Raw genomic sequence first — 26,875 nt, forward strand, 5'->3', positions numbered from 1 at the left:
ACTCCATGGGTGCGAGGGAATTGAAACTGTACACAGTATTAGAGCTTACACCAAGCTATGAATATGAAAATATCGTATTAAAATTAAACATTCCCCTTCCCTTTCAAATCGATTCCCTCCTTATATCTATCTTTCTTTGTTATTTGTTATGGCCACCACCACACCACAAGTGCATCGGTATAATTTACATTTACGTTCACCCACTTCTAGAATTACTGGAGATCTGAATACCGAATCTGAATATTGAATACAGGATTCTTATTCCTGAAGTATTCTTAGAAATATTTATGTGATGGAGTATGTTTTATCTATGGTGATAGCCAAATCTGGCAAATGGAAATCCGCTTATTTTGCAGGTTTGCTGCGTTGGGGCTGTTTTATAGTGTACATCGAATGTATGAAATATCCTCTAAAATGTTCCATTGTCAATTTGATTGACTCATCAAATATACTTAAAAAACAATCCATTTTATTGTTTTTAAGTATATTTGATGAGTCAATCAAATTAACAAGGGAACATTTTAGAGGATATTTCATACAGTGCTCACTACTTTCTTTGGACCGCAAGAGGTATATTTGATCCGATAAGAGTGGCAACACTGTTCCTTGTTTCATTTCTGTTTCTCCGGCCGGAAAAACTATGAAAACGTGCTCATTTGGTGTTTTAAGGTTATGTTGTGTGTGTTAGTAGCGGTCGGTTGTGATTGTAGTTCCTTTACAGTAGGCCTACCCTGATTTTAGTTTTGAGTTTTCGTTATAAAAATGTTGGTCTTATTCGAATCACCAGGAGGATATGCTATCTTCAAGGTGAGTAGGCTATTGTAGTTGAGGATTAAATCGATTTAACAGTCTTCACGTCTAGGCCTTCTTCACATTCTTCTGCTTAGGCCTAGGCCTACAGGGTCTAATATAAACTTGCCGAAAAATATCCGACAAAGTCTAGCGGTCAATTAAGTGGTAGACCTAAAGGAGCAAATGGGGCCGTTTACATGCAACCGCTTCCATGCTTAGTTTTGGAGTTGCTAAAGTTGGCATGAGAGCGTACACAACTACACATGAGGGCGGTAGCCGCCGCGATTGACTGCAGTTTCTACTAGGATCACAGACATCGGCGCACTCGCCCTGTGGACATCGTCCTCTGTAGTGTGTACCTGTAGCTGGATGTAGTGCTTGTAGTATAAGTTTACAATGGCCATGCAAGCTGCTGTGGAACCAGAAAACTTTGACACTGAACTGTTCATTGAAGAAGTCCAAAAAAGAAGATGCATTTGGACATGCAATGCAACGAGCCTAAAAATCGGGTTTTGTGGGTCAAGAGTTAGTTGATATTTTTGCTGAAAAGAATTCTCAAGGGGAACAAAGTAAAAAATTAGGTAAATACTGTACTAGCTGTCGACTGGGTCAGCTCACAACGCAACTGCGTGGTAGCCACGTCGGCAGCCGCTGCCATGTGTATATCACATCTTCATTGTCACTTACATTCTAACTTAGCTATTAACCTCAGTTTCATCGTCACTTGTCCAATATTCCCCTTAACTTAAAAGTTCGAAGTCCAGACATCTGGGTAATTTTTCAAACCGATCAAAACAGTTGTGCAAGTGCTCAATCTTGAGATTGACTAGTGACTTAGTTTCAGTACTGAGAGGACCACGGCTACCGTCGAAGCAGCACTGTCGAGGACACACCCACATTGTCAGAAAATACAGTAACTTATACTACTGAACAGTGCTGTGGGGAGTTTCAGATTTCTAGATCTAATCCAAGCTTTAAAATAAATCATTGTGTGCTAGTGCACCTACCAGGATAGCGTTAGAGTTCCGTGTTGGAGCGATCGCTCCCATCCCATCACAAACGTGTTAATTGGTGGGACTCCCTCAGTTTTTCACTTAAAGGCCTACTTAGGCATTTTTCTGACAAATTTCAATAGCCATTTTGGATTCAGCGTGAGAATTATTGAAAGTAACCATTTTAAAATATCATTTTCATTAGGTAGGTACCTAGCTAGAAGTTATTTTCAACCTTAACTGAAAATTAAATATTTTTATTTATTAATTACGTTATAGGTTAGTAATATTAATAATTAATGTAGGCTAATATTTATTAGTAACATTAACCCTGTATAATTTAGTTTAATATGTTTTATAAGTTTAAATGTTCATAGTTCTTTAACGCTTACCAAATAGATTAACTTAATATGTCTGTTTTATTGTAGGCCTACCACATTTCTGATGGTTCTGTTTCTGTAACAACTAACTTATCTTGGCATAAGAGGCATAAGCTACACTATAATAACTTATTATACATTTTTTTTATAGCTACTTGATGAGAAGAAACTTCAAGAAACTGATAATTTGTACAGAGATTTTAAGACTCCGGAAAAAGCAAATAAAATGTAAGTATACATTGTAGGCCTATGCATAGTGTAGTGTACAGAATGCATAAAATTTAGGACTTCCTTTTCAACAAGTTGCAATCTCTGACAGAAAGAAAATTTTCTGTGTTTACAGCTCGATTGGATTTGAAGACCTTCTGCAAAAATACAACTGAAGCTATTACCTAACTAATCTTAAATATCAATACAAATTTTGTTTTTCTTTTCTGATTTTGTTTGGCTTTTCTACCCAACCGATTTTCATGATTGAGGTCTCAAATTGAAGGAATGCGCACACCGATTTCACATAAAGCAACGGCATATCTACAGTCCCACTCGGCTTAATACGTAAACAAAATTTGCTCCCCATGTACGAGGCATGTTTTTTAAGTAAGTACTGTTTTTAAATTTCTCCGTTCCAGCACTGCGATTGGCATTTTCGACATTTGCGCTGTGTATGGGCATCTATTGGTAAGACTTAGCCGGAAATTCGAGAACAATCGGCAGTGTTTACATCCGGTTTCGAGCATTCAAAATGGTGCTGCCAATTGAGGCTGCCGCCAAATGTGAAGTGCATACTGTATTTAGATTTTTAAGTTCTAAAGATGTGAAAGCCATTGAAAATCATCGACAGATTAGTGAAGTGTATGGCGAGAACATTGTGAGTGTCATAATGGTACGCAAGTGGATAAGGGCATTTAAATACGGCCCCACCAACGTTCATGATTAGTAACGCACTGGGCGGCGTCATTACTGTCCCCGTACCCAGTGCGTTGCTCATCATGAACGTTGATGGGGCCGTCTTAATATGCCCTTACCTACTTGCGTACCATTCTGTCACTCATAATGTTCTCGCCATACATTTCACTAATCTGACAATGATATTCAATAGCTTTCAAACCTTTAGAACTTAAAAATCTAAATACAGTGCGCACTTCACAGTCGGCGGCAGTCTCAATTGGCGGCACCATTTTGAATGCTCGAAACCGGATGTAAACACGGCCGATTGTTCTCGAATTTCCGGCTAGGTCTTACCAATAGATGCCCATACACAGCGCAAATGTCGAAAATTCCAATCGCAGTGCTGGAACGGAGAAATTTAAAAACGGTACTTACTTAAAAAACATGCCTCGTATTTATTGTGGGAGTTAAAAATTTAGTTTTTCTCTTCCGAGTCGGTTTGGGTCTTCTACACGACTGATTTTCATGATTGAGATCTCAAATGAAAGGTATGCAAAGCCCAGATTTCACATCAAGAATCATATTTATCTACTGTTTTACTAGACCAAAAAAACATAAATTTGATTTATTTTTGAATTCTGAAACTTCAATTTAAGATGTATTTTACTAGTAATTATATAATCCTATATGTTTTGGTCCAAGAACCTTCAGTGAAATACCGGCTTTCATTTAAGCTATTATTGAAATCGAACGAGTTTCAAGCAAACTTAAGGTGCAACGCAAGGTGAATGACCAACATAAAAATTACTTTTTATAAGGGTTTTCTATGAGTAAAAATCAATAGCTCCAGTATTGTTTATTTTTTTTATATGTTTTATAGGTACTCAAAATACAGTAATAAGAAAATTATAGACTTTAATTTGAAACAGTTAATTACAACCTACCTGATTCGGACGTTGAATCAGTTAAGTTCAAGATACTTTCAACCAAAAATCATAAATTTGATTATTTCTCGGATATGATATATTTATTTCAAAGCTGCGCTTGCGGAGTAGCAAGAGACATCTAGTAAGAATATTAAGTTTATAGTTTTCTGTTATTTTCAGTTGTTGTAAAATGTGCCAACATAACTAAAGACCTTTTGAGGGTTTAAGCTGTGGTAGTATTTTTAGCATTTTGCTATACACAACATAATGCTTCATTGTTTTTGCAGGCTATAGCATATTTGCTACAAATAAAATTGAAGATGTACCGTAATGTTCAAACGTGTAATATTACTGGCATTTTTTTAATACTTAAAGAATAATATTTGTGCTACAGTTGTCTGAGAGTTTGTAGCATTTTTGCTAGAATCATTTTCATCCCAGCCTATAACCCTCAACCTTATTGATATAAATTGTTTACAGATTGAAACTGAAACATTTTGAAAAGTTTGTGGACACAACAGAAGCTTTGGCCGCTACCACAGCTGCGGTTGAAGGCAAAATCAGCAAGTCTCTTAAAAAGGTTAGCCTGGCTTAATTGCATACACAGTTTAGGAACATACATTGAGTTAGTGGAACTATGTATACAACAATATGTGTTTGTTGATCAAAATCTTTTAAATTACATTTTCAACTCAAATAAGTACTGAATCGGGACACATCCATCATTAGCATACCAGATAGGCTTATTGTTAGTTATGGCTAAACATTAGGGTTGGTCGAAAAAAAAAACAATAATTCTTTTTGAGTTGTAATACCTTGGAAAAGTTGCTAAATTGAAAGACCAAAGGATAAAATATTACAAATTTTGGTTGTTATCTTCTGGGCGCGCGTGTGCTCTAAAGTTTGAACAAAAAATAAAACACTCTTATTTTATCAGACATTTTTACAATTTTTAAATTTTTGATTTTTAATATGTAATAGTAGGCCTAGTTGAAAATGTCATCTACAATACAATAAGACATTTATATTTAAATAATAGTATTGCATGTTAAGATCTTCCAGTTGCGCATCGGCTGTAAATATTTCCAAAAATTAAGAAAAACATCATGTCATGAATGTTGAAATCATTTTAAATAATTGCATAGAATAGGTAATACAAATGTTTCATCATCTAACAATAAAATATGTCGTTCTTTCTTACACTTCAAAATCATAAATTAAAATGACTGTATTAACAAGTGAATAGTTTAGTGTAGTTTAGATTTTTCTTTATAAATGACTGCTATGTCCAATGCAGATCCTGAAGAAGCTGGTGTCGGATGAAGTTCAGGACAAGTTGGCCGTTGCTGATGCTAAGCTGGGCAATGCTATCAAGGACAAGCTCAGTCTGCAGTGTGTATCTAACAGTTCTGTACTGGAGCTCATCAGATGTATCAGATCACAGAGTGAGAGTCTACTGGCCGGACTGACCAAGAAGGAACTGTCTGCGATGGCCCTGGGACTGGCGCACAGGTATGAACTATCAATAAAGTGAGAGGTACCTTAATACTATGGATGATTTGTTAACTGTGAAAAACCGAGGTGCTCATCCTATGATTTTTTTGTTTTTCGGCTAAATGTTAAAAACAGGAACAAGCTGACTCCTAGTGTCAACTAGAGAACCTTCAATGTTAGTAAGTAATAGTTGATTCTCGATATTAAGAAGCTATCGATTGTATACTGATTCCAGGGGAAAGCTTCGTGAATTATCTAATGCACATATCTAGCAGAAAGCTTTCAAGGTCCTTTTAATATTTTGATATTTCTGTCCTAAAAAAATCGGAGATGTTCTCAAATGTTTGTGGTCTTTAACATCCCTATTTTTAATACTGTCGTAACCTTATACATTTTCTTTCTCTGAGAATATTTATGTCGATAGCCATGCTAACAGAACATCAACTAATTAATTTTTCTGCTCAGTCTTTTTAAAATTACTTTTGTCAATGCAATACCCGGGTATTAAAATCCTGATCTAGTGCATCAAACCAACAATCTAACAAAAACTCAACCTATCATTCAGTCCTTTCTCTCGTGTTGTACAAAATTCGGTCATAGATTTGAGATAATATAATGTTGGAGAAATATATTTGACTCCATAGACTTGTTAGACTACTTGGTGCACTAATTGGCTGAATCACAACTAATCAATAATTGTTTTTTACAGTTTGTCGAGATACAAACTCAAGTTTAGCCCTGACAAGGTAGACACGATGATTGTACAAGCCATCTGTCTGCTGGATGAATTGGACAAAGAACTCAACAACTATGTCATGAGGTATGGTTTTTAACATTGTATTGTTTTAACATTTTATGCAGTTAAATTAAACCATGATCCTCAGATCCTCACTTAGTTTGTATTTTTTATTAGGTAGCCTATTGGTACGGTATAAATACTCTTAAAAGCTAGAACACACTTAATAGTAGGGGTCTGCGGGTCCCCGATTTTTTCGGGTCGGGTCGGGCCAGCGGAAGGCCCGAGAGACCGGGTCGGGTCAGAGATTTGTTCGGGCCAAGATCGGGTCGGGCCAAAAAAAATTATTATTATTTTCAAAGTTATAATAAGTAATTTTCAAAGAAACACTCTTATATATATTATTACAGAGGAATTAAAATGTTAAAATTAGAATTAAATATTAAGTTTGCTCACGTTTAAAAACAAAGACACAACAGAGCAATTGCCTTACTGTCACTAGCCAGAGCCAGTCGTCTACTGACAAAACAAAAGCCGTGACTCAACAGTGCAAAGAAAACGAAGTCAAAAGAAAGACTATTTATCCAGAGGTCCCATTTTAATTATTTATTGTTTATTCCATACCTAGTTTAAAATATATTTTAGTATTTTATTTACATAATAAATTATAAACAAAAGAAATATCTGATATAGTGTACAGATCTGTATCTTGTTCTTTTATTTTCCTATTGTCCATTTTGTCATTCAGTAACAAAACAAAACAACACTTCTGATCGTCTGGTTAGGCATTGTATGGTCACTATTTCATTTTTTTTTTTTAAGTATCAAGTATCAGCAAGTCTACAAAGAGGTAAGGCCTAAATATTTTATAATTTTATTTTATGAAAGTTTTCATCAGTAAAATGATTTTTTTCTTAGGTTAGATAGAGTTTCAAAAAAGATATTTCTAAGATCCAATACAATATTTACAAGACACAAACTACCATGAATTAATTTCTTTATAAATTATCTGTAACAGTTTTATATTTTTGAATAAAGAAAATATATCTTTTTGTCTCTACTTCCTTGTTTCGTTACTTGCATTTTGTCAGCAATTGGAACAACCAGGTGGTGTAATAGGGGCGGGGGCTGGGGAGGGGGAGGGTCTATGACCTTGAGTGTCCCCGGGCCTGGCTCGGGTTGTGTAAGAGGGGAGGGGAGGGGAGGGGGAGGGTCTGTAACCTTGAGTGTCCCCGGGCCGGGCTGTGAAAGTGATTCATGGTTTTTTGTTTACATTCTACTACCCTTCCTTCCGAGAAAAAGACCCTACGGTTTCAAAAACATTGACTTACAGTATAAAAACATTGAGTTGTGTTGCTAATTAGGGCACTATAATGTCTCTGCTGTCTGCTTATGTTGCCAAATTAGCATTTAACTTTCTTTTCTCTTGATATAATATAATTTTCTATATATTAAGAGTTCCTTTTTGGGTACCTATAGAATTGTGGATATTTATAGGGATGCACTGTGGATGCGATGCTCCCTGGTGTGGATTAACGTCCGCACTAGTGAGTACTACGACTATCCGCAGTACTATCCTGATAATTAGACCAATTCGTAAATTACAAGGAAATATGTGGTTCGGATTCCACTATAAACTGTAGGTCCCTTAGTTGCCATTAGCTGTATGGGCTATTAATTAACAGCTGTGTCTAAGGAACATGTCGGCCTTAGTCACTAACAAGACTACAAGATCGCGCTACTCATCCTACACTCATCCTTCACTCATATTTGGGTTAAAATACGCACATAGTGGCGTCCCCATCTTAACTAATTGATAATTGATAATAATTGATACCTAATAATTGTGATATTGTATGACTTGAGTTTATGGATTTTTAATTCTTTTCATTTATTAGCTAAAATCAGTTGTTTTAGGATCTCTTGCAATACCTATAACTGTGCCTATAACTGTGTATCTATAACTGTGTACCTATGACATGATATGCAATTTTTACAGTCTTTACTATAACTATACCATAAACAATGTATGTGTGCTATTTTTACTGTTTTAGAGTTTTATAGTAAATTAGTTTACACAATATCTTTTCTTCAATGAGTTCTCACTTGTCATGTTGCTTAGTCTATTACTATTTTAGGCCCTATAAAAAATAACTCCTATGTAAAGCTGTAGGCCTACTAATGCCAATAATAGATAATTCTTTATTTATGATGATGTAACTAATAATGCTATTGTAAGTGTGAGGTTTTTGTACTTAGGAGGTTAGGAGGCAGGGAATGAATGATTCATCATGGTGGAAACATAGAATTTTTATTTTCTTCTTGCTTGCAGTCTTGAAGCCAGTCCACATGCCCTAAACTTGTGATAAGGTTAATTGATTTGTTTATGATCCTTTTATATTAAGTTCCATTACAAACTTGTTGTAATATAGCTGTTTAGATATTTCAACAGTTATGAAAATGGGAAAGAATGGCTTGATAAAAAAATTATTTTCTTCTTTCTTGCAGTTGAGGCAACTTCTAAGCTGTAAATAAGTTATGAACATGAAATAATATACATAAATACATTTTTTTCCCATATGTTATTTTCAAGTAATATTAAAAACACAGATAGGAGTTAAAAAAATATAAAAATCCGGTAATTAATAATTTTTGGCCCGAAACCCGAGGACCAAAATTATAGACCCGACCCGACCCGAACCAAAAAAGTCTGACCCGCAGACCCCTACTTAATAGTTGAAACATGGGACATCTGTTTTAGAGGCGATGGGTTGAATTCTAAAAATCACCAATGGGCTTTAGCTATATAATAATGTTCTGACTGGTGCACACACCCATCACTGTTGGTCCAGTAATTTAGAAAACAATTAATAAAGGATCTAGGTCCTTCACAACAAAATAACTTACTCTAGAGAACTCCCTCTTACACAAGTATTATGATGAGTTTAATTTAGCAAGACTCAGGAGTGTGATAGAATTGTACTGGTTTGTGCTATAAAAAAGTGTAATGCGTTAAAGATGTATAAATTTGAAATAAAAACTTCACCAATATTTTTAGAATTTTTAATGTCATGAGGCCTTTTGCCAGGCTACGCTGGGATCATCAGACACATAAAAAAACTGTTAAAGATGTGTTTACTAACTGGTCTTGATGTGGCTGTTGTTATTGAGGCCTTGTTTGTTTCACCAATTTGAAGCTAACCTTTACTTTTTTATCTCTTTGTTGTTCTATAATTATTCTTGCTTATTTTTTAAGAGTCTGTACAACAAGAAATTATTTTGTGTTGACATGTGGTCTACTTTTAGAATTCAGGTTTATTTCACTGCTAATACACTTTTAGCGTTGGTTACAGTACGTAAATATCACAATGTATCTATTTACATTTTTTTCCAATTGTACATTTTTCTTTGATTTTCTGTTCATGCTGCTAAATACAGTATTTTCTATTATTAGTTACTTAAGTAAAAAACATTTTTGACTTAAATGAAACTAGTTTTTAACTTATGACTGCCAATCTTAATATCACTTCACTAATGTGTTTAAATGTACAGGTGTCGTGAATGGTACGGATGGCATTTCCCAGAGTTGGGCAAGATCATCACTGACAATGTAGCCTTCACAAAAACCATTAAACTTATAGGTAAGTCAGTTAATCTATAAAAAAAATTGAATTATTAAAAGTTGAAACTTTTATATTTAACAACTATCATTCTACAATTGGTGCATCATTTTAAGTGCGGCTAGACAGATGCAATACAGCCTACAACACCCAGTCAACAGTTATAGTGCCAACACTACTTAACCAATCTAATGTTGAGCCGGTGTCATAGAATTGCCATTTTCAAACCACTGTTTGAATACATCCAAAGAATTACAGATACGAAAAATCCTTGGTGTGATTTATTGATAATTTGATTAGGCCAATAGTCATAACAATGACAATGTTACCATCACCTTGTTGAGGCAATACATGAGTTTGAATGTATTGTGTTACACTTGATCTATTAACACATGGTATTGTTGTGTGCTTTACACTGGTGCATTTATGACTTAGCTGTATGATATAGTTGTACACTGCTGTCTAAATGGCTCTCCTGTTTAAGCAAGTCTGTATTAATGCGGTTTGGATTAAAAGGGTCTAAGTTACTGTTATATTTATCAACTTCCAAGGTGATGGGTATGCATAACCCACTTAGGCTTAATTATTTTCAATCTAGTACGGTTTGCATACAATTAAAAACAAGATATCTTGAAAATTCCCTAAATTTCAGGTCTGCATAACATTGGATGCCCTTTTCCAAATTAAAATTCAAACTAGGGATGGACGGGATTGAATTTTTAGTTCGGGACGGTGGTAACGTTGTACAAAATGACGGTGGTAACGGGGTGATCGTCGGTATGACTCGCGGTCACGGCATGATCGTCGGTATGACTCCGCGGTCACAGTGTGATTGTCGGTATAACTCACGGTCACGTCGCGATCGTCCGTATGACTCCGCGGTCATGTCGTGATCGTTAGTATGACTCCGCGGTCACGAGGTGATCGTTGGTATGACTCTGCGGTCACGGCGTGATTGTCGAAACGACTTCGTCTCCTGCGTTCACGGACCTATCGCTCGCAATAGCGGCGCCATCGGCACTCGCGAAGCGGCAAAATTGCCGGCGATCAGACCAAATCCCGTCCCGAAAAATTCAAATGTAATCCCGTCCCGATAATCGGGAATATTTTTTCCCCGAAAAAATTCCCAAAATTTTGGGACCCGTCCATCTCTAATAAAAACCCATCCTCAACATATTAAGCAGTTGCTCCCCCCTAAATAAAATCCTGCCTTAGTGTTTTGATCCAATGTGGTATGCAGTATTTCCTATACAAGTTACATTTCTGAAATGTATAATGTAGAAATATTCTACTTCTTTATGTCGATGAGAGATGCATTAGTGATCATGACATTGGTTTTTCTAGGAACAAGAGAGAACACAGCTACAACTGATCTGTCTGACATTTTACCCGAGGAGGTAGAAGAGAAGGTGAAGGAGGCTGCTGAGATTTCAATGGGGACTGAAATTACAGAAGAGGATATTATGAACATACATCATCTCTGTGATCAAGTAAGCTCATCTAAAATACTTGTTAATCGTACTGTCTCATAATGTAAATGGTTCTCTCATTGATCCTGTCATAAATTTTGTCCTCTTCCAGATTGTGGAGTATGTTATTTGTGTAGATAAAACAAGTGTCAGCATATAGGACCCAGTTGTACGAGTACTCTTGCTACAGAACTTGTTTAATTTGTTCTCACTTAGATACTGTAATGAGTTTTGTCTTGTCTGGATGAAGTAGTGTTAATGTGGCCTGTTTGTGTAGGTGATAGAAGTGTCAGCGTATAGGACCCAGTTGTACGAGTACTTGTGTGCCAGAATGACGGCAATTGCTCCCAACTTTACTACTCTGATAGGGGAACTGGTGGGGGCCAGACTTATCTCCCATGCAGGTAAATCACAACACTTATAAAAATTAAGATTCTTAAGCCTTTGAACTCCAAACTGTTGCTCACCAATAGCAACAGGTATATATATTAAACCTTTACATATATATGCAGTTTTACCATATATTCTACCAAACACTACTGAACTGCCTAACATATGCTGCAATCTGGTCCGAGTCAAGTTTAGAACTACCATGCTTTGGCTTTTGGTTGCCCAGTTTTGTTATTGTGGTGGACTGTGACGTTGACTAACCATTCAACCGCCTGTGCAACTATATTCTACATTATGTTACGCACATGGTATCCGTACAGTTTATAACAGCTCTATGTTAACCCAATGTTTATTAAAGCAATCTTTAACCTTTCTCCAATGCAATTCTTGTTTTAGGTTCTCTTGTAAACCTGGCTAAACACCCGGCATCCACAGTTCAAATCCTCGGGGCAGAGAAAGCATTGTTCAGAGCATTGAAAGCTAAGAAAGACACGCCCAAGTACGGTCTGATCTTCCACTCGGCTATTGTGGGACAAGCTAGCACCATGAATAAGGGAAAGGTACTGTACCTAATATATTGAATCTAATTGTGTGGTTCAACCTAACTTTCCTAAGTCCTAAACCTTTTAAAATAACTTTAAACAACTTCCTTCTAGACCATCCAGTATACTCTATTGAAGACTTTTTCAATATAACATAGTCAATTTGGAAACCATTCTATTCCATATTTATAAACCATTCCATGTGTAGTATGTATGTATATGACGTAGGCCTATTCATAGGTTGATGTGTTGACTTTGTCAATGATTTGTAAAAATCCAAAAGACAAATAAATGATATGATTTGATTTGATTTTGATTTGATGATTCTCAGACATGTCACTGACTTGATTATCTAAACTGATTGGGCTAAAGGGGGACCCAAATATTGTATATATTATTTAGTTACTAACTTAGATAGACAGATAACATGTTTTAATTTTTCTAGATAATATGTTGTGATTTTTTTACTTTTGGATTGTATTAAGAAATTATGCACCGAGTAGTATAAATTCATGTTTAGTTTTAGTTTTTTTAAGTTAGTTTTAGTCTTGATGCCATTCATGTACAAAAAAAAAATATATTGAATAAAGTGAATTTGAATCTTGAAACCAATTCAAATGGTTCGGGTTTCTCTTTGTTCTTGGTGCCTTCTTCCAGTGCTACTTCCTTGACCATGGCACGCCCATTGGGGTCAGCCAAAGGCACAAGCACGTTGCACCTGAACTTGAAATAGCAGCACTCACGTTGCAAATCCACAATCAAACCAGTTTTCTTAAAAAAATGTTAACCCAAAATGCAGTTTATGCCCAAGTCCTCGGACACTACAAATTCCGAAATCCAAGAAAATCACCCCAATTATAGATTCAACCAATTCAATAACAATTAGTTTGCTCAAGTTTGTCCACTAAGAGAAAGAGACTATTTGATTTTGTCACTTTACTAGAGCATCCATGTCAACTCAACCAAGCTAAAACACCCTGGTCTCAGATTTTGATCAACTTAGAAAGCGTATGAATTTCTTATTGATAAAGAACTAAAATAGGACCTGTATTTAACAAGTTTCAATTTCATTCATTTTTCATCATCATCTATGATCGCTGCAAAATCGTAATATCTCCTGCAGTTCTGTAGGCATAATCATTGTCTCCAGCGCTCACAGAAACATTATCGTCTTCATTATTCTTGCGGCAAAATCCTGAATATATCCAGCGGTCCTGTAGACATCGTTGTCTTCTGCAATCATGGAAACATCATAATCCACTCAAATTTCCATGATAGCGACAAAATCTTGAATATCTCTCCCACGGTTGTGTAGATCTCACCATTGTCTCATGCAGTCAATATAAACAAATCTTTGTCCTCCGCAATCCCAACTTAGGGTGATTTTTTTTATTATTTGCAAACTCTTAGATGCTATCCAAATTTCTGATCATCTAATGTGGTACACTCTCAATTTATTCAGAGTTGGAGTTATACTCTAATAAATGGCTTCCCCCCTTCGTATTAAAGTCAATTTTTTTGCAATCCAACAAGATTCAGATTTGAAACGTGTATGTATTATTACCAAGTACTACTTAACTCAACGTTTGTCACAGTTATGAGTGTTGTGTTGTAGATCTCACGTACTCTGGCGGCCAAGGTGTCGCTGGCGTGTCGTGTAGATGCCCTGGGTGATGACACCATAGTAGACTTTGGGGCAGAGCACAAGGCAAAGGTGGAGGCTCGGCTGCGATTCCTCGAGGAGGGCAATCTGAAGAAGATCAGTGGATCTGCCAAAGTTAAGGCCAAGTTTGAAAAATACCACACGAAGAGGTTAGTGAGTTTAGAAATCTTGAGTTGCAGGACTGTCTTTTGAAGTAAATGTTTGTAATAGGAAGGTTAAACTAATCGATATAACAAATAAATGAGTATTTTAGTTTTTTAATGGTTATTTTGGGGGAATCAAAATCAAATTACAGTTTTGGCTTAAGGGAATTCATCAACCCTCAACAAAAAAGTAAAACATATCTTTGAATTAATGAATTTGTATGTTTATATCTTTCTATAACCTCAAATGTATTTTTTTTTATTCAAAATATTATTGTTGATGTTGAAAATGAAAAAATTGACAATTTTTCAAAGGAAAGAAATAATTACACAAAGTAGAAGTTGTTGGAAATATATTAAGGCTACAGGTAGTTGCAGTATCTCTTTCAATAAATGTAAAAAAAAAACAGTGTTTTGCTTTATAATAGCAGAAACATCTAAATTCTAAATGACGTTTCGGCTTAAAAGCTTCTGGCTTTTGTGTACTACTAGTCGTTTGCAAAACGTCTGGTCGTTGTTTAATTAATGTCATCGGACTTGACACCATTGCACACACCAGCAAGCGAGTCACCAAGTTCCATAGATGAATTTCAATTTTGTAATCATAAAAATTTAAAAAGGTTTAATAGGTACGCCTATATTGATTGAGAATCTATTTTATTTTATTATTCGTCAGATTTTTATAATACAAAACCTATCAATTAAAATTAAGTAACTAATAAAATAATTATTTTTTTTATTTTTTATTGATGAAAATGTTAGAGGAGATCAGTGTAATGAGATCGATATGTGTGGCTCGGTTTCCAAGGGTAGAGAAATTTTCTTATGTGCGTAGGCACGGAACATAACTTATAAGCACTTTATACTTTTGTTAGAGATTCACATAAATACATTCTGACATAAATTCTGACATTTTAGAGATTCACATAAATTCTGACATTTTAGAGATTCACATAAATTCTGACATTTTAGAGATTCACATAAATTCTGGCATTTTTTAGTGAGGTTGTCCGGTATTCTGATGCCGCTGACTCAACTCTGCCTGCAAAGAAAAGAAAACTGTCTGAAAGTCCGAGTAAAGGAGGTGAGTAGTTGATTTTATGTTTTTTAAGAGAAAATTTTAAATGTGTTGTTAACTTCTAGTCCTAATTGACAAACAAATTTCCAATTTAGCTTGAGGGAAAATCATTTTAATCCATCAAAATAATCAATACAATAATTTTTTGAAAAAAATATAGTTTTAAAACATACTTTCTCAACTAAGACTTAACATGTTACTGTATTAAGAATATTTTTGTCACTGATATAAATATGTTATAGTCATCATTTAAAAAAAAATCCTTTTTTAAGTTTTGAGGGACTACAGGAGCAAGCTATCTACACTACTACCAAGGTGGCGATCGACCGGGAAAACCGGGAAAAGTCAGGGATATTAAAAATTCTGGAAAAGTCAGGGAAAAGTCAGGGAAATTTGCAAACGGTCAGGGAAAAATATGCATTTTATGAATTGTGTTAAACAAGTAGATTGGCGATATATATTGATGATTACAATAGAAAAGTATAACCATAGAATATTTACATTACTTAAAGTAGAATGAATGTTGTTGCGTAGATACGTTTCCACCGTGAGTCCGCATTATCGTGTTGACAAGAGGTTTCGTCTGCTAGTAGCAGCGCGGGGAATAGTGGCCCACTCGCATGGCAACAGCTACGTCGCTACGTATGCCTCAAGGTCACTTTCGTTGCTATATCTTCTCTTTCCCTCCCTCCTGCCTCTCACTCTATTTTTTTTAAGTGAATTTCAATTAATAAATCTTTGTTACAGTGTTAGCTTTCATTATTGCAATCTGTCTTTGTTCTACCAATGATTTGTCTATCTAAATACAACTCAGTTTCATTCTAACGGCCTCTTAACAAAAACTCAAACTCAACCCGTTCCACTTCAACTTGTGCCATTGAATATAAATTCCTATGTGCGTGTTATATTCGTGTCCGATGAAAAACTGAACTCGCATCTATTACATATCGATCCAATTCAAACTGAAGTCGTACCCTGCCTGCTCGATTTCAATTCAATTCATTTCAGAACGTTCCATTGCCTATATTTCCAAGGAGATTTTTAATCAATGGCCAATCTGAAAAAAAGCCTAGTCACTCCACTCCAGTCTTCGGTATTGGACATTGGCATTGGAGTGGAGTGGAATATCGGAATCGGAGTCGGACACAATTAATTTCTTCATCACTCATCATCAAACATTCTCCTCTTTTATTTTCAGTGGTGATAAAATTTACTATTTTTTCCTTGCGATGTGTTCTGAAATAGTCATCAATGTCTCCTAAAAGTGTTAAAACATCTTTTCAACTCAATTGGCTTAATGAGCCTCAATTTTCTCCCTGGTTAGAGAGAGTTGAAAATAATAATTCGGTAGCGAAGTGCAATGTCTGCAATAAAACGTTTAACCTTAGTAATATGGGTAAACGTGCGGTGTCTAGCCATATGAATGGCGAAAAACACAAAAAGTTTATGTCAGCATGTGCTAAATCTGCTTCATTGAGATGTTTTATTAGGTCTATTAATGATCAACCCACAGCGTCGTCGTCTGGTGAAATTTTACAGCAAGTCGCCACTAGGCCTACACCTGTTGAAGATAATATAGTGCAAGTTCAATGCAATAGGCCTCAACCTTACGTAGAAAACTCTACTTTCAAACCTCGAGGGATGGAAAAATTTGTGTTAATGGATAAGGTCATTACAAGTGAAATTTTGTGGTGTATTGAATCAGTAATGACTCATGCCTCCTTACGTTCTGCAGCACACAATGTGTCATTGTTCAAGCTCATGTTTACTGACAGCGATATTGCCTCGAAAATGCAGCTTCAAAGAGATAAAATAGGTTACACCATAGTCTATGGAATAGCTCCATATTTTCAAACCGAACTCCTGAAAAAAATTGATGAAAGTAACTACATGGTAATTGGCTTTGATGAAGCTCTCAATAAAGTTGCCCAAAAGAAACAAATGGACATTAATGTTCGTTTTTGGGACCCGGACAAAAATGAAGTGACCACAAGGTATTTGACATCAGTGTTCCTGGGTCGATCAAAAGCAGAAGACATCCTAGTGGCCTTCAAGGATGGAACCAAAAACCTAAACATGAAGAAACTTGTACAAATTTCAATGGATGGTCCTTATGTGAACCTTAAGTTTTTGAAAGATTTGCAAGCTGAACTAAATGATCAAGGTTCTGATGAAGTTAACTCAAAGACACTCCTAGACATCGGGAGCTGTGGACTACATACCTTGTAAGTAGGCCTAAGCCCTTTTTAACTACAGGCTAAGATAGCCTTTACTCCTATAACTTAGCCTATTTTTAAAACAACTAATTAGAAACTTTAAACCAAACATTAGGCTCATCTGTACCGGTACCATATATAAAAAAAAACTAAATGTTGTTTTGTCTAGTTTGAATTGGAAGGCTTTCCATGCCTAAGCCTAAACTTAATCAACACAAAACTTCTACAATAAGTTAGTGGCTTATTAGGTCAGATTTGAACATAGCCTATTAATTATTACACTGTTAGTTGTTATTGATGTTAAATTATTTTTAGTTAGGCCTATTCTTGAGTAGGCAAAAAGTGTTTTATGGCACTAAAAACCTAATCTTATCTAACTGGATCTGACTTAGGAAAAATAAAATTAGGCCTAGGCCTATTCTTATTGCCTTTTAAAATTGAATCAACATACCGGTATTAACTCTCTTACCTTAAGCTAACTTTTATAATTGTCTTAAAGTAACTAAATTTAATATTTTCTGTTAACTGATTACTATTTTGGAATCATATTCGTTATTTTTAGGACTTAACTTAATTACCGTAGTAAAAAATATAGAAAACTTTTGAGCTCGTAAAATTATCCTTTGTTTTTGCATAACTCTTTGAAAAAAATTACCATAAATCTATAGGATTTTTATATTGTTTGCAGACACGGAGCATTTAAATCAGCAATGGTTGTGACAGGATGGGACATTGTTCAATTTTTGAGGTCTGTATATAATCTCTTTAAAGACTCGCCTGCCAGAAGAGCTTACTTCACTAGTGTTACAGGATCTTTAAATTTCCCCAAGAAATTTTGTTCTGTTAGATGGCTACAAAATGTTGAGGTAGCAGAGAGAGCTCAAGAGATTATTCCTCACTTAAAAGAATTTGTTGAAGATGTGAAAAAAAATAAGGGAACTGGAATGGACACATATAGTTTTCAACAGGTTGCAAAAGCTGTTAGTGATCCTCTCATGCTTGCGAAGTTAGAGTTTTTTAAGAGTTTGGCCAGTGACATGGAACCTTTCTTAAAAGAGTTTCAATCTGATCACCCAATGTCGCCTTTTTTGTACACTGACCTATCGTCAATATTGTTGGATGAGATTAAAAGAGTTACAAAGCCAGATGTCATCAAGGAAACCAAATCAGTCACTGCCATCAAGTTAATTCCCTCCAATCTTCTACCAAGTAAAGAAATAAATGTTGGCATTGCTACAAATAGGGCCATCAGTAAGGCTAATGGCCATGGAAGGAAACTAACTGATTTAGAAATACTCAAATTTAGAGATGACTGTAGGAAAGCAGTTGTAAAATTTGTTGAAAAAATGTTAGAAAGGTCTCCGCTCAAATTCAAGCTGACAAAAGCGCTTACTTGCATAGATCCCCAAGTAATCGCCAGGAACGAGAAAACATCACAACTAAGGATGGAATCATTGCTAAATATTCTATTGGAGTTCAATTGGGTACCTAGTTCAAGAGTTGACAAAACCATGAGAGAATATTGCACCTTGATAGCGTTGCCAAATGTAAAGGATAAGATGAAGTCCTACACTAGAAAAATAAGATTAGACCATTTCTGGAATGAATTGGGACTATCCCCAGAATTTAGCAATCTAGAAAATATTGTAAAGCTAGTTCTGTGCCTTTCGCATGGAAACGCTAATGTCGAGAGAGGTTTTTCGGTCAATGCTGAATGCATTGTTGACAATATGAGGAACGAACTCCTAATTGCAAGAAGAGTGGTTTACGATTCAATGACAAATTTGGGCGGGATTGATCGTTTTATTGTAGAAAAACCTCTGATCAATTCCGCTAAGAATGCTCATTCAAAATATGTCGAAGCACTCAATGAAAAAAAAAAACAACAGGAAAAAGAAACAGAAAACAAAATGAAGAAAAGACTTGCAACGACTAAGTTAAAAGAGTTGGAGTTGAAAAAGAAAAAAATATTAGAGGAAGCTCAAAAAGAAGTGGGGCTTTTAAATGAAGAAATTAAATCCATAAAGTGAAAAAGTGTTATTGGTGGTTGGTGATCTATTCATTTGGTAGGGATGGGGTACTTCTGAACTTGAAATTTACCTTTACAGACATTTTAAAGTGTTTTTTTATTTTTTATTGTGTATTAAGAGTAAATACACATTCAACATATGAACAGATTTTTGTATTTTTCGGATATTAGATTTTGTCAAACATTTATTTGACCAATAGCCTAACTCAAGAAATGAAGCTTGAATAAGCTTTGGAGATTGTAAATTAAAAGTACAAGGGAAAAATATTTGAATTTTATATTTTAGGCCTATAACATACATGACCTTAATAACAATGGTTGTGTAGCATCAGTTCATATCATCATTGTTGCTCATGATGGGTGAGTAAATCCTTAAATATTTTTAAGTTAGGCCCATTGAAAGCATTCTTTCTTATCAATAACCTATTTTTTCTTTTTACAAGCAATTTCAATTAAGTTATGTTTTTTACCACCAACAAAACAAACATATCTCTGTACATAACTCTGTTTTGTTGAGTTATGTATATTCAACAACTTATTCATGGTCGTCAAAAGTTAGTTGTTTTTCATATATGATTCGTAGGCTATACTAAGATCAGTCAGGGAAAAATACAGTTTTAACATTAAAAATCAGGGAATTATCAGGGAAATTTATTATCCTGGATGAGTAGCCACCCTGACTACACTACACAGGCAATAGCCTGACCCTTAAAGGACAAGTTTTTGGTGAATGCTATCTGTGTTATAAAATGGAAACTTGATAAGACACAAGACACCACATTTGCAGAATCTGATGAATCCTCAGATGAGCATTCAAACGCCATGGCGTTTTGTTTTGCCCTGTGATGTGTCCTCTTCTGTCTAAGGTGTTTGGAACACACTAGACAGAAAAGGAAAGGACACCGACAGGAATGTTCTGGTTGGATACAATGCACGCTCAGTTGGGAATCATTCGACTGCCTGCAGGTGCATATTCTTAAATTGTCCTAAATTAATTGGTCCTGGTAGATTGCTTTCTATGTCTTGTGAAGTGTAGCCCTAATGTGAGAATTGGTTTGTATAATTTCCTTTCCTTTTGTTTTCTGTGTGTTTCCTTTCCTGTCTAACGTAGCCAAACAAAAATATTTTTTGTATTTATTCCCATTACCATAAGAAGTAAGAACCATTTAAAAAGTTTAGTTTGATTTATAAAATAAAACTTTTTTTGTAGATCTACCATTAAAGAAAATCAAGAAGGAATCGGAGTTTGAAATTAAACAAGAGGCCATGTCTGATGGAGAAGGAGCTGTTGGAGGTTTGTATAAAGAAGATACTTTAAAATAAGGAAAACTATTTAATTTTATTCTTAAAAATTTGAGACGTCGTATGAAGTCATCACTACTTAAAAATTCTTAAACATTTAGTATACCTCGCCTTTTGATCAGGCCAACAGTTCGATCCTAATTGAAGACAGTAAATTTAGATGGTTTGAAAATGTGTAATCTAAACAAATAAAAATCTATTTTCAATGAAGAAAATATAGTAGCAATCAACTTGTAAACAACAACACGCAACACAGCAACCTAAACATTGACTTTTTTTCTAAAAACACCTGGAGACATAAACAAGTAAAGGTAAAGCGACAGACCCCAGGAGAAAGCCAGTTTTATGCTGTTTACAGTGAATATATCCAGTCCAAATCGGACTGAAATCGACTGTGTTAAAAGACCGTCTGTACACCGTCACATTGACGCTTGACACCTCAGAGCAAGTCATTACCATTGATGCATCGACATTTAACACTGTGCGGGTTAACAAAGCTACAAAGTTCATCTCACTCCATGATCGTTCTCAATACATCCATACTCAGCTTTAAAATTTAAAATACTACACATTTCATGTAACTGCAGGGTGTCCAGCCAACCTGGAAACCAAGAATACCAGGAATTGTGCATGAATTTTGTTAAGAACCGGAAAATTACAATGTTTGCATAATGGCTGAAAAATCCGCCAACCACAGATTTTTCTCGTTCTACGTATTTTATATTCCAGATTGCAGAGGAAACTATCACGAATAACAGATGTTACGGCGATCGCAAAAAATGATCAAAGCGATTTTCGTGATCACGAAAAATCATCACGAATTCCACTGTGATGCAAAAACAGTCAAGGGTTCAGATAATTGCTGGAGATGATCGTGGATTTTGCTGCAATTGTGTGGGACGCTTACGTTACTGTAATTCTGGCGTTTTAGTGATCGCAAGAAATGACCGTGAGTAAACAGTCTACAGAAGTTGAAATAATTCTTGGAGATGATCTTGGATGTTGCAGTGATCGTGTGAAATTATCACAGCCGCAGTATATTATCACAGTTATGCCGCGATTGTGAGCAAGTAATGATCACGGAATTGGATTTGTGATGATTTCAAGATACGTTTACAGAAGTCCGACATCGCGAGAAATAATCACTGGTGTTGTCGAGATCAAGGAAGACAGCACAAATCTTACTGCAATAGAAAGATAATATCTCATATCTCATATTATGATCACCAATGTGGCTGCGATCTCAAGAAATTATCACAGAATTTGCATAAGGGGTTTTAATTTACTAGCAGGTATTAATAAGTAAGTGGCAAGCTTTGTTCTGGAAATTTTGAATCTGGAAAACCTGGAATTGTCCTTGAATTTTAATTTAAAGAGACGATGGACACCCTGAACTGTATTAATAGAGTGATTCAACTCAGCTATATATCTCCAGGAGAGGAATATTTTAAACTATGAGTTAACTTGTTAGTATTCCTTTATTGAGACAACTACCTTCTTTTTAATATTTATTAACACTTATTACATTTTCTTTAATACAGGAGAAACCACATCAAAGAAAAAGAAGAAGAAGAAGATCAAACAAGAACCTGTGGACGAAAGTATGGGAGGTAAGATCATTTACCAACTTTTAACAACCGAAAATCCTTGCGTTGATAATACTTTTGCAATAAAACCATTTAAGAATTTACAATGATAATAGCTCAATATTTTTAACTTTGTTTTCCGTACAAATTTTTGGGGTTTGCTTTTTGATTTCTTGAGTAAGGGTGTAACCTAGTAGCTAACATCTAGAACTTAGGTGTGAAAGTAACTTGTTCAATCCCTGTCATATCCACAAATTTAAAGCATTCGCATTAGTAATTCTTTCATACAAAAGGCAACTAGTGTATTTTGATGTTTTTTTTAATGTGTGTTAAAATCCAAATGATTATATTATGCTATGAAGCTTTGTACACTACAAATGTACTGTTTGAACTGAAATTATAAGTTTTGTTATACAGTAGAGTCCCGCAAACCCGGCACTTGATAACCCGGCAGTCTGGATAACTCGGCCATCACCTGGCTCAAAAAATTAGTGGTTTTTTGAGTCTGAGTTAATCATGGACTCAAGCCAGCTTAAGTCAAATTATTCGCTACTGGTACTAAGGATTTGTTATACTATATCTGATGACTTAATACTGACTTGTAATATAAATTTAAAAGACGGTTAAAAAGCTTAAAAACTTAATTGTTCTTATTTTTAACCCTAGATCCCAATAACCCGGCATTTCACAAACTCGGCAGCCTTCCAGTCCACATTACGCCAAGTTTGTGGGACTCTACTGTATTCACTTTTTTTACCAAACAAATTTGTAGTTCACTTTGTACATTTGATCCTTTAAAAAATTGGCTAAATCTTCCAGCATCGAAAATGTGTGTAACCATTATTGTAGGGCAGCCAAATTGATATTTTATTTTTCTTATTACTTTACTTGTATATTTTGTGTGTTTTGCTCACAGATGTATCTATCAAGGAGGAACCGCAGGATCAGGGCGCAACAGGTGAAGGTAATATTTGAATTCTGCTGATTTGTTTTCAAATGTCTTTTAGTGTAGTAAGGCCGGATTCACACTATCTGTTTCACCGCATCCGTCCGTCAAAAACGGATGCTTTTCAACGGGAACACTGTTAGGCATGCACATCATCCTTCACCAGTGATCAAAATCGGACAAAAATTACTTAAGTTATCACGTTTACGGACGTATATATATAAATCTATATACAGCATATATATAATTGAAGGAATGGTGTTTTTGGCCTCTAGGGACATCAAAATGAAAAAGTATATCGATCCCGTGTCCAGGACTTACCGTGCCACCAGGAAAACGTACAGCAAACTTGTTATTTAATTCCCTTGTTTAGGGTGTTTAAGTACAGTTCTTTTCATCTCTAAGTGAAATGCTGCAGTTATAAAAATGGGTGTTTTTAGTGCACCTGTTGCGTCAAAGTTCTGTTTCTGAATAACTATTTCCTACAGGACTATGACATTAATTGACCATTAGTTTATGTAAAATACGAATGACTCAGATAGTTTTTTATTGTTTTGTCTCTAACGTTGCTTCAAGATCTTAATTTAATTTTTTTTTTTTTTTGCTTTGTTAAAAGTCCTCTATATTAAATAAGATCACTTGTAATTTTCTTTCAATTAATTAATTAATCACTGTACTGTTCTTGTTATTATTTTGTTGTAACGTTTTAGTTTTTCTCACTTATCAATTGACCATGCATCTGTTCACCATTGTATGACGAACGTTTTTGTGCGATAAAATACTTATGTACATCGCAAATACGTCATTAATTTCAAAGACAAAAAATAATGCCGAGTTAGGTCACTGTATAAATCATCTATTTATCATAATTTGTTGCCCACTCTTACTGAAAAGAGTGCTACTATATACCTTAGTTTCAGTTAAGCGTTTCCTTTGCAGGATCAACCAAGAAAAAGAAGAAGAAGGTTAAACAGGAAGCCGTAGAGATGGAAGTAGAGCCGAGTGAACCAGCTCCTGAAGAATCAGTCTTAGATGCTCAAGGTAAATATTTTGGATTCAGTAGGCACGACTGTTAAGCCATTATTGTCTTTGTTATTTTTATTAATGAAGTTTTTGGTTTGGTGGAATATCTTAAATGCTCAAAATGAGATGGATGGAGCGAATTTTGTTTTTTATTACATTTAAATATCTAGGCTTACATTATCGTCCCCCCTCACATGCAACTTCCCTCTGTCTCAGAACTCAGGTCAAGTGTAAGAAGAGCCAACTTTCACTAATGTTCTGAACTAATTTCATTTTATTAAAATATGTGAGAAAAAGTTTTACTTGTAGGTTAGTTACTGGCAAATGCTTATCAAAAAAATTTGTTTAGTGAGCAAACAGTAGGCACAAGTGGAGCTGATAGCATGATATTTATTTGCAACTCTTGTTTAGGTTCTTCCCAGAAAAAGAAGAAGAAGAAGAAGTCAAAGGCGGTGGCTGAGGACGAGTAAAGTTTATATGAAGTAATATTTTCCATTTTAATTTTTAGTTATACTTTGGGATCAGCTCTTTTTTAAGCATTTTGGTATGTTTTAATACCAAACATAAATGTTTTGCAATAGGTTGGTAAAACCCGTAATTCAGTTGACTTTTTATCATATTTGAACTACTTGACTAAGAGTATGTTGGATTAGCAAAAGCACTAGGTTAAAAGAAGATAGTTTAATTTTTACGAAAACATATTTTATTCAGTGCACACTGTCTATGGAAACTTAGTAAATAGCCTATTTAGCACACCAATGATTTTCAGCCTATTCCCAAAAGGTAATATTATACTATTCGCCTCAATACATAACTTATGCTAAATATATAATAACATTATGAACAGCACAGTTCCACAAACTCTGCATAGTTTGGAATATGAAAGAAGGGAGTAAAAGCTGAAATAGATGTTGTTGTAAACAATAATAAAACATATAACATTGTACAGACTACAGATTCATGTTTTTATTGCTCATGTATCCTTTTGTATAACATGTTGACATCATGGATTTTTGCGAGGATGTCAGTTTTACCTGGATGGGAAAGAGTCCTTTCTGGCTTGGTACACAAATGCTAGGTTGGACTTCCCATTCAAGTAAATCTGCCTTCGCCTATCTCTAAAATTATCTTAGGCCTTTGAGCACTATGTTACATCATTAACAGTTAAAGAGTACAAAGTTCCAAGACAGTCCCAGTGGGCTCATCATCCTCTAAAGCAGCGTGTCTTATCACTAATCTGAAACCTGGTATAATGGTGTTGTTTAAAACTAATGTATCAAATATTAAGTGAATGGATGTGCTTAATACAATTAACTTTGTTAAGTTTTCAATACAAAGATTAAGGTTTTTTGAAAATTAAAAAAATGTTTCAGTCTAAACAAATATATTTGCTCATGGAGTGCTGCGGAGTTCGTGGGACTTTACTGTACATTGTTTTCATAAATCAAAAGATTTTTGTAATTAAACCACTAATTATTTTAATATTCAGTATTTTAAGCCCAGTTTACACCACTGACACTGGTGATTATTGACATAAATCATTATTTCATCAATCTTCATTGACATAGTATGGGAGAACAAAACTTCATTCTAAGTCTGTTTATAGAGTCAATCGTAGAGATGTAAAATTACTGTTTATTTTTAGCGAATTTCCCATATAGGGAATAAGCTATTTAATTTATGCAGTCCGCAGCATCATTCTTTAAATAATTGTATTCAATGTCCAAGATGTATTGCTTGGAAAAAACATTGTTACTTGTTGCTAGCAATTGATTGAAATAATTGACCAGTTGTTGTGTTGAATTTCATTTATATTCAATCGACCAAATTCAACCTTCTTTCTTTTAGATGTTACACTTTCTTAAATGGAAAATAATGTTTTAGTCAACGTTTACAATTAATCTACTTGATAAGGAATGTGAAATGAAATATATTTTTGGTTATTTCTTAAGTGATTGTTGATTTTGTTGATTACATTTTGTTAATGTAAGTGTTATTGATTTCCTGTATTGTTTTTATCTTCATTGTCACGTAGTCCAGAGTATTAAATTTATACATAAAAAAGTGCTAAGTGATTTCATTTTCAATCCTCTATTTTTAAATACAAGTATGCAATTTAGCAATTTGCATTTTCTGTATGAGGGAGGAACACAGCTATTGCTGATTATCAATAGATACTGATTAATAAATCAAGAAATATTTTGCTTTGAAATTTATGGACTGAACCACTGTACAGTAATTTTAATTAAAAAAAAAGTTAAGCCATATAATAACTAAGAGAAAAATTGACATCATCAGAATAACTTGAGTTGAATCGAGATTGGATGATTCAATAAAACTGATGTACCAAAAAATAATTGTTTATTGTGTTACAAAAGATGTTCATAACACTTTATCACAATAAATATCAATTTAAAATCCTTATAGCTATTTTACAAATAATGTGCGCAGTTTAATTAAGATGTTTACCCTGTCAATAACATTCAACTGTATTCTATAATATAGTGGTTCAAAAACAAAAAGTAATCCTTTCCTATCCTAATCCAGTTGGCACATTGTACTGTATTAAGAAAAGGGCAAAAGACAAAAGTACATATTAAATTAGAGCAGTGTGTTTATTACTAATAGCTTAAACCGTAAGCCAAATAAAGCTATCTATC

General features: G+C 34.7%; 1 protein-coding gene across 1 annotated transcript; it reads left to right on the forward strand.

The window, feature by feature from the left end:
- The first annotated feature begins 643 nt into the window (after positions 1 to 643).
- LOC129004747 (nucleolar protein 58-like) lies at positions 644 to 25,168 on the forward strand. Its single transcript, XM_054433357.1, has 16 exons — positions 644 to 807; positions 2,316 to 2,392; positions 4,459 to 4,558; positions 5,276 to 5,490; positions 6,182 to 6,292; positions 9,761 to 9,849; positions 11,173 to 11,318; positions 11,575 to 11,701; positions 12,084 to 12,247; positions 13,845 to 14,041; positions 15,037 to 15,119; positions 20,569 to 20,652; positions 22,202 to 22,270; positions 23,163 to 23,210; positions 24,132 to 24,233; positions 24,627 to 25,168. The coding sequence occupies exons 1-16, from the start codon at positions 763 to 765 to the stop codon at positions 24,683 to 24,685; spliced, it is 1,716 nt and encodes a 571-aa protein (XP_054289332.1). The 5' UTR covers positions 644 to 762; the 3' UTR covers positions 24,686 to 25,168.
- Positions 25,169 to 26,875: the final 1,707 nt, after the last annotated feature.

This window comes from Macrosteles quadrilineatus, unplaced genomic scaffold (genome assembly GCF_028750875.1).
Source record: "Macrosteles quadrilineatus isolate MER2022 unplaced genomic scaffold, UCM_ALF_1.0 Scaffold_11__1_contigs__length_5352618, whole genome shotgun sequence".
In the NCBI taxonomy this organism is placed as follows: domain Eukaryota; kingdom Metazoa; phylum Arthropoda; class Insecta; order Hemiptera; family Cicadellidae; genus Macrosteles; species Macrosteles quadrilineatus.

Bases quoted from the DNA above. Each gene is read 5' to 3' on its own strand.
- LOC129004747 (XM_054433357.1), top strand. From the start codon at position 763: ATGTTGGTCTTATTCGAATCACCAGGAGGATATGCTATCTTCAAG. The intron at 12,248-13,844 runs GTACTGTACCTA...GTTGTGTTGTAG, and splicing joins GCACCATGAATAAGGGAAAG to ATCTCACGTACTCTGGCGGC. The intron at 14,042-15,036 runs GTTAGTGAGTTT...GGCATTTTTTAG, and splicing joins GAAAAATACCACACGAAGAG to TGAGGTTGTCCGGTATTCTG.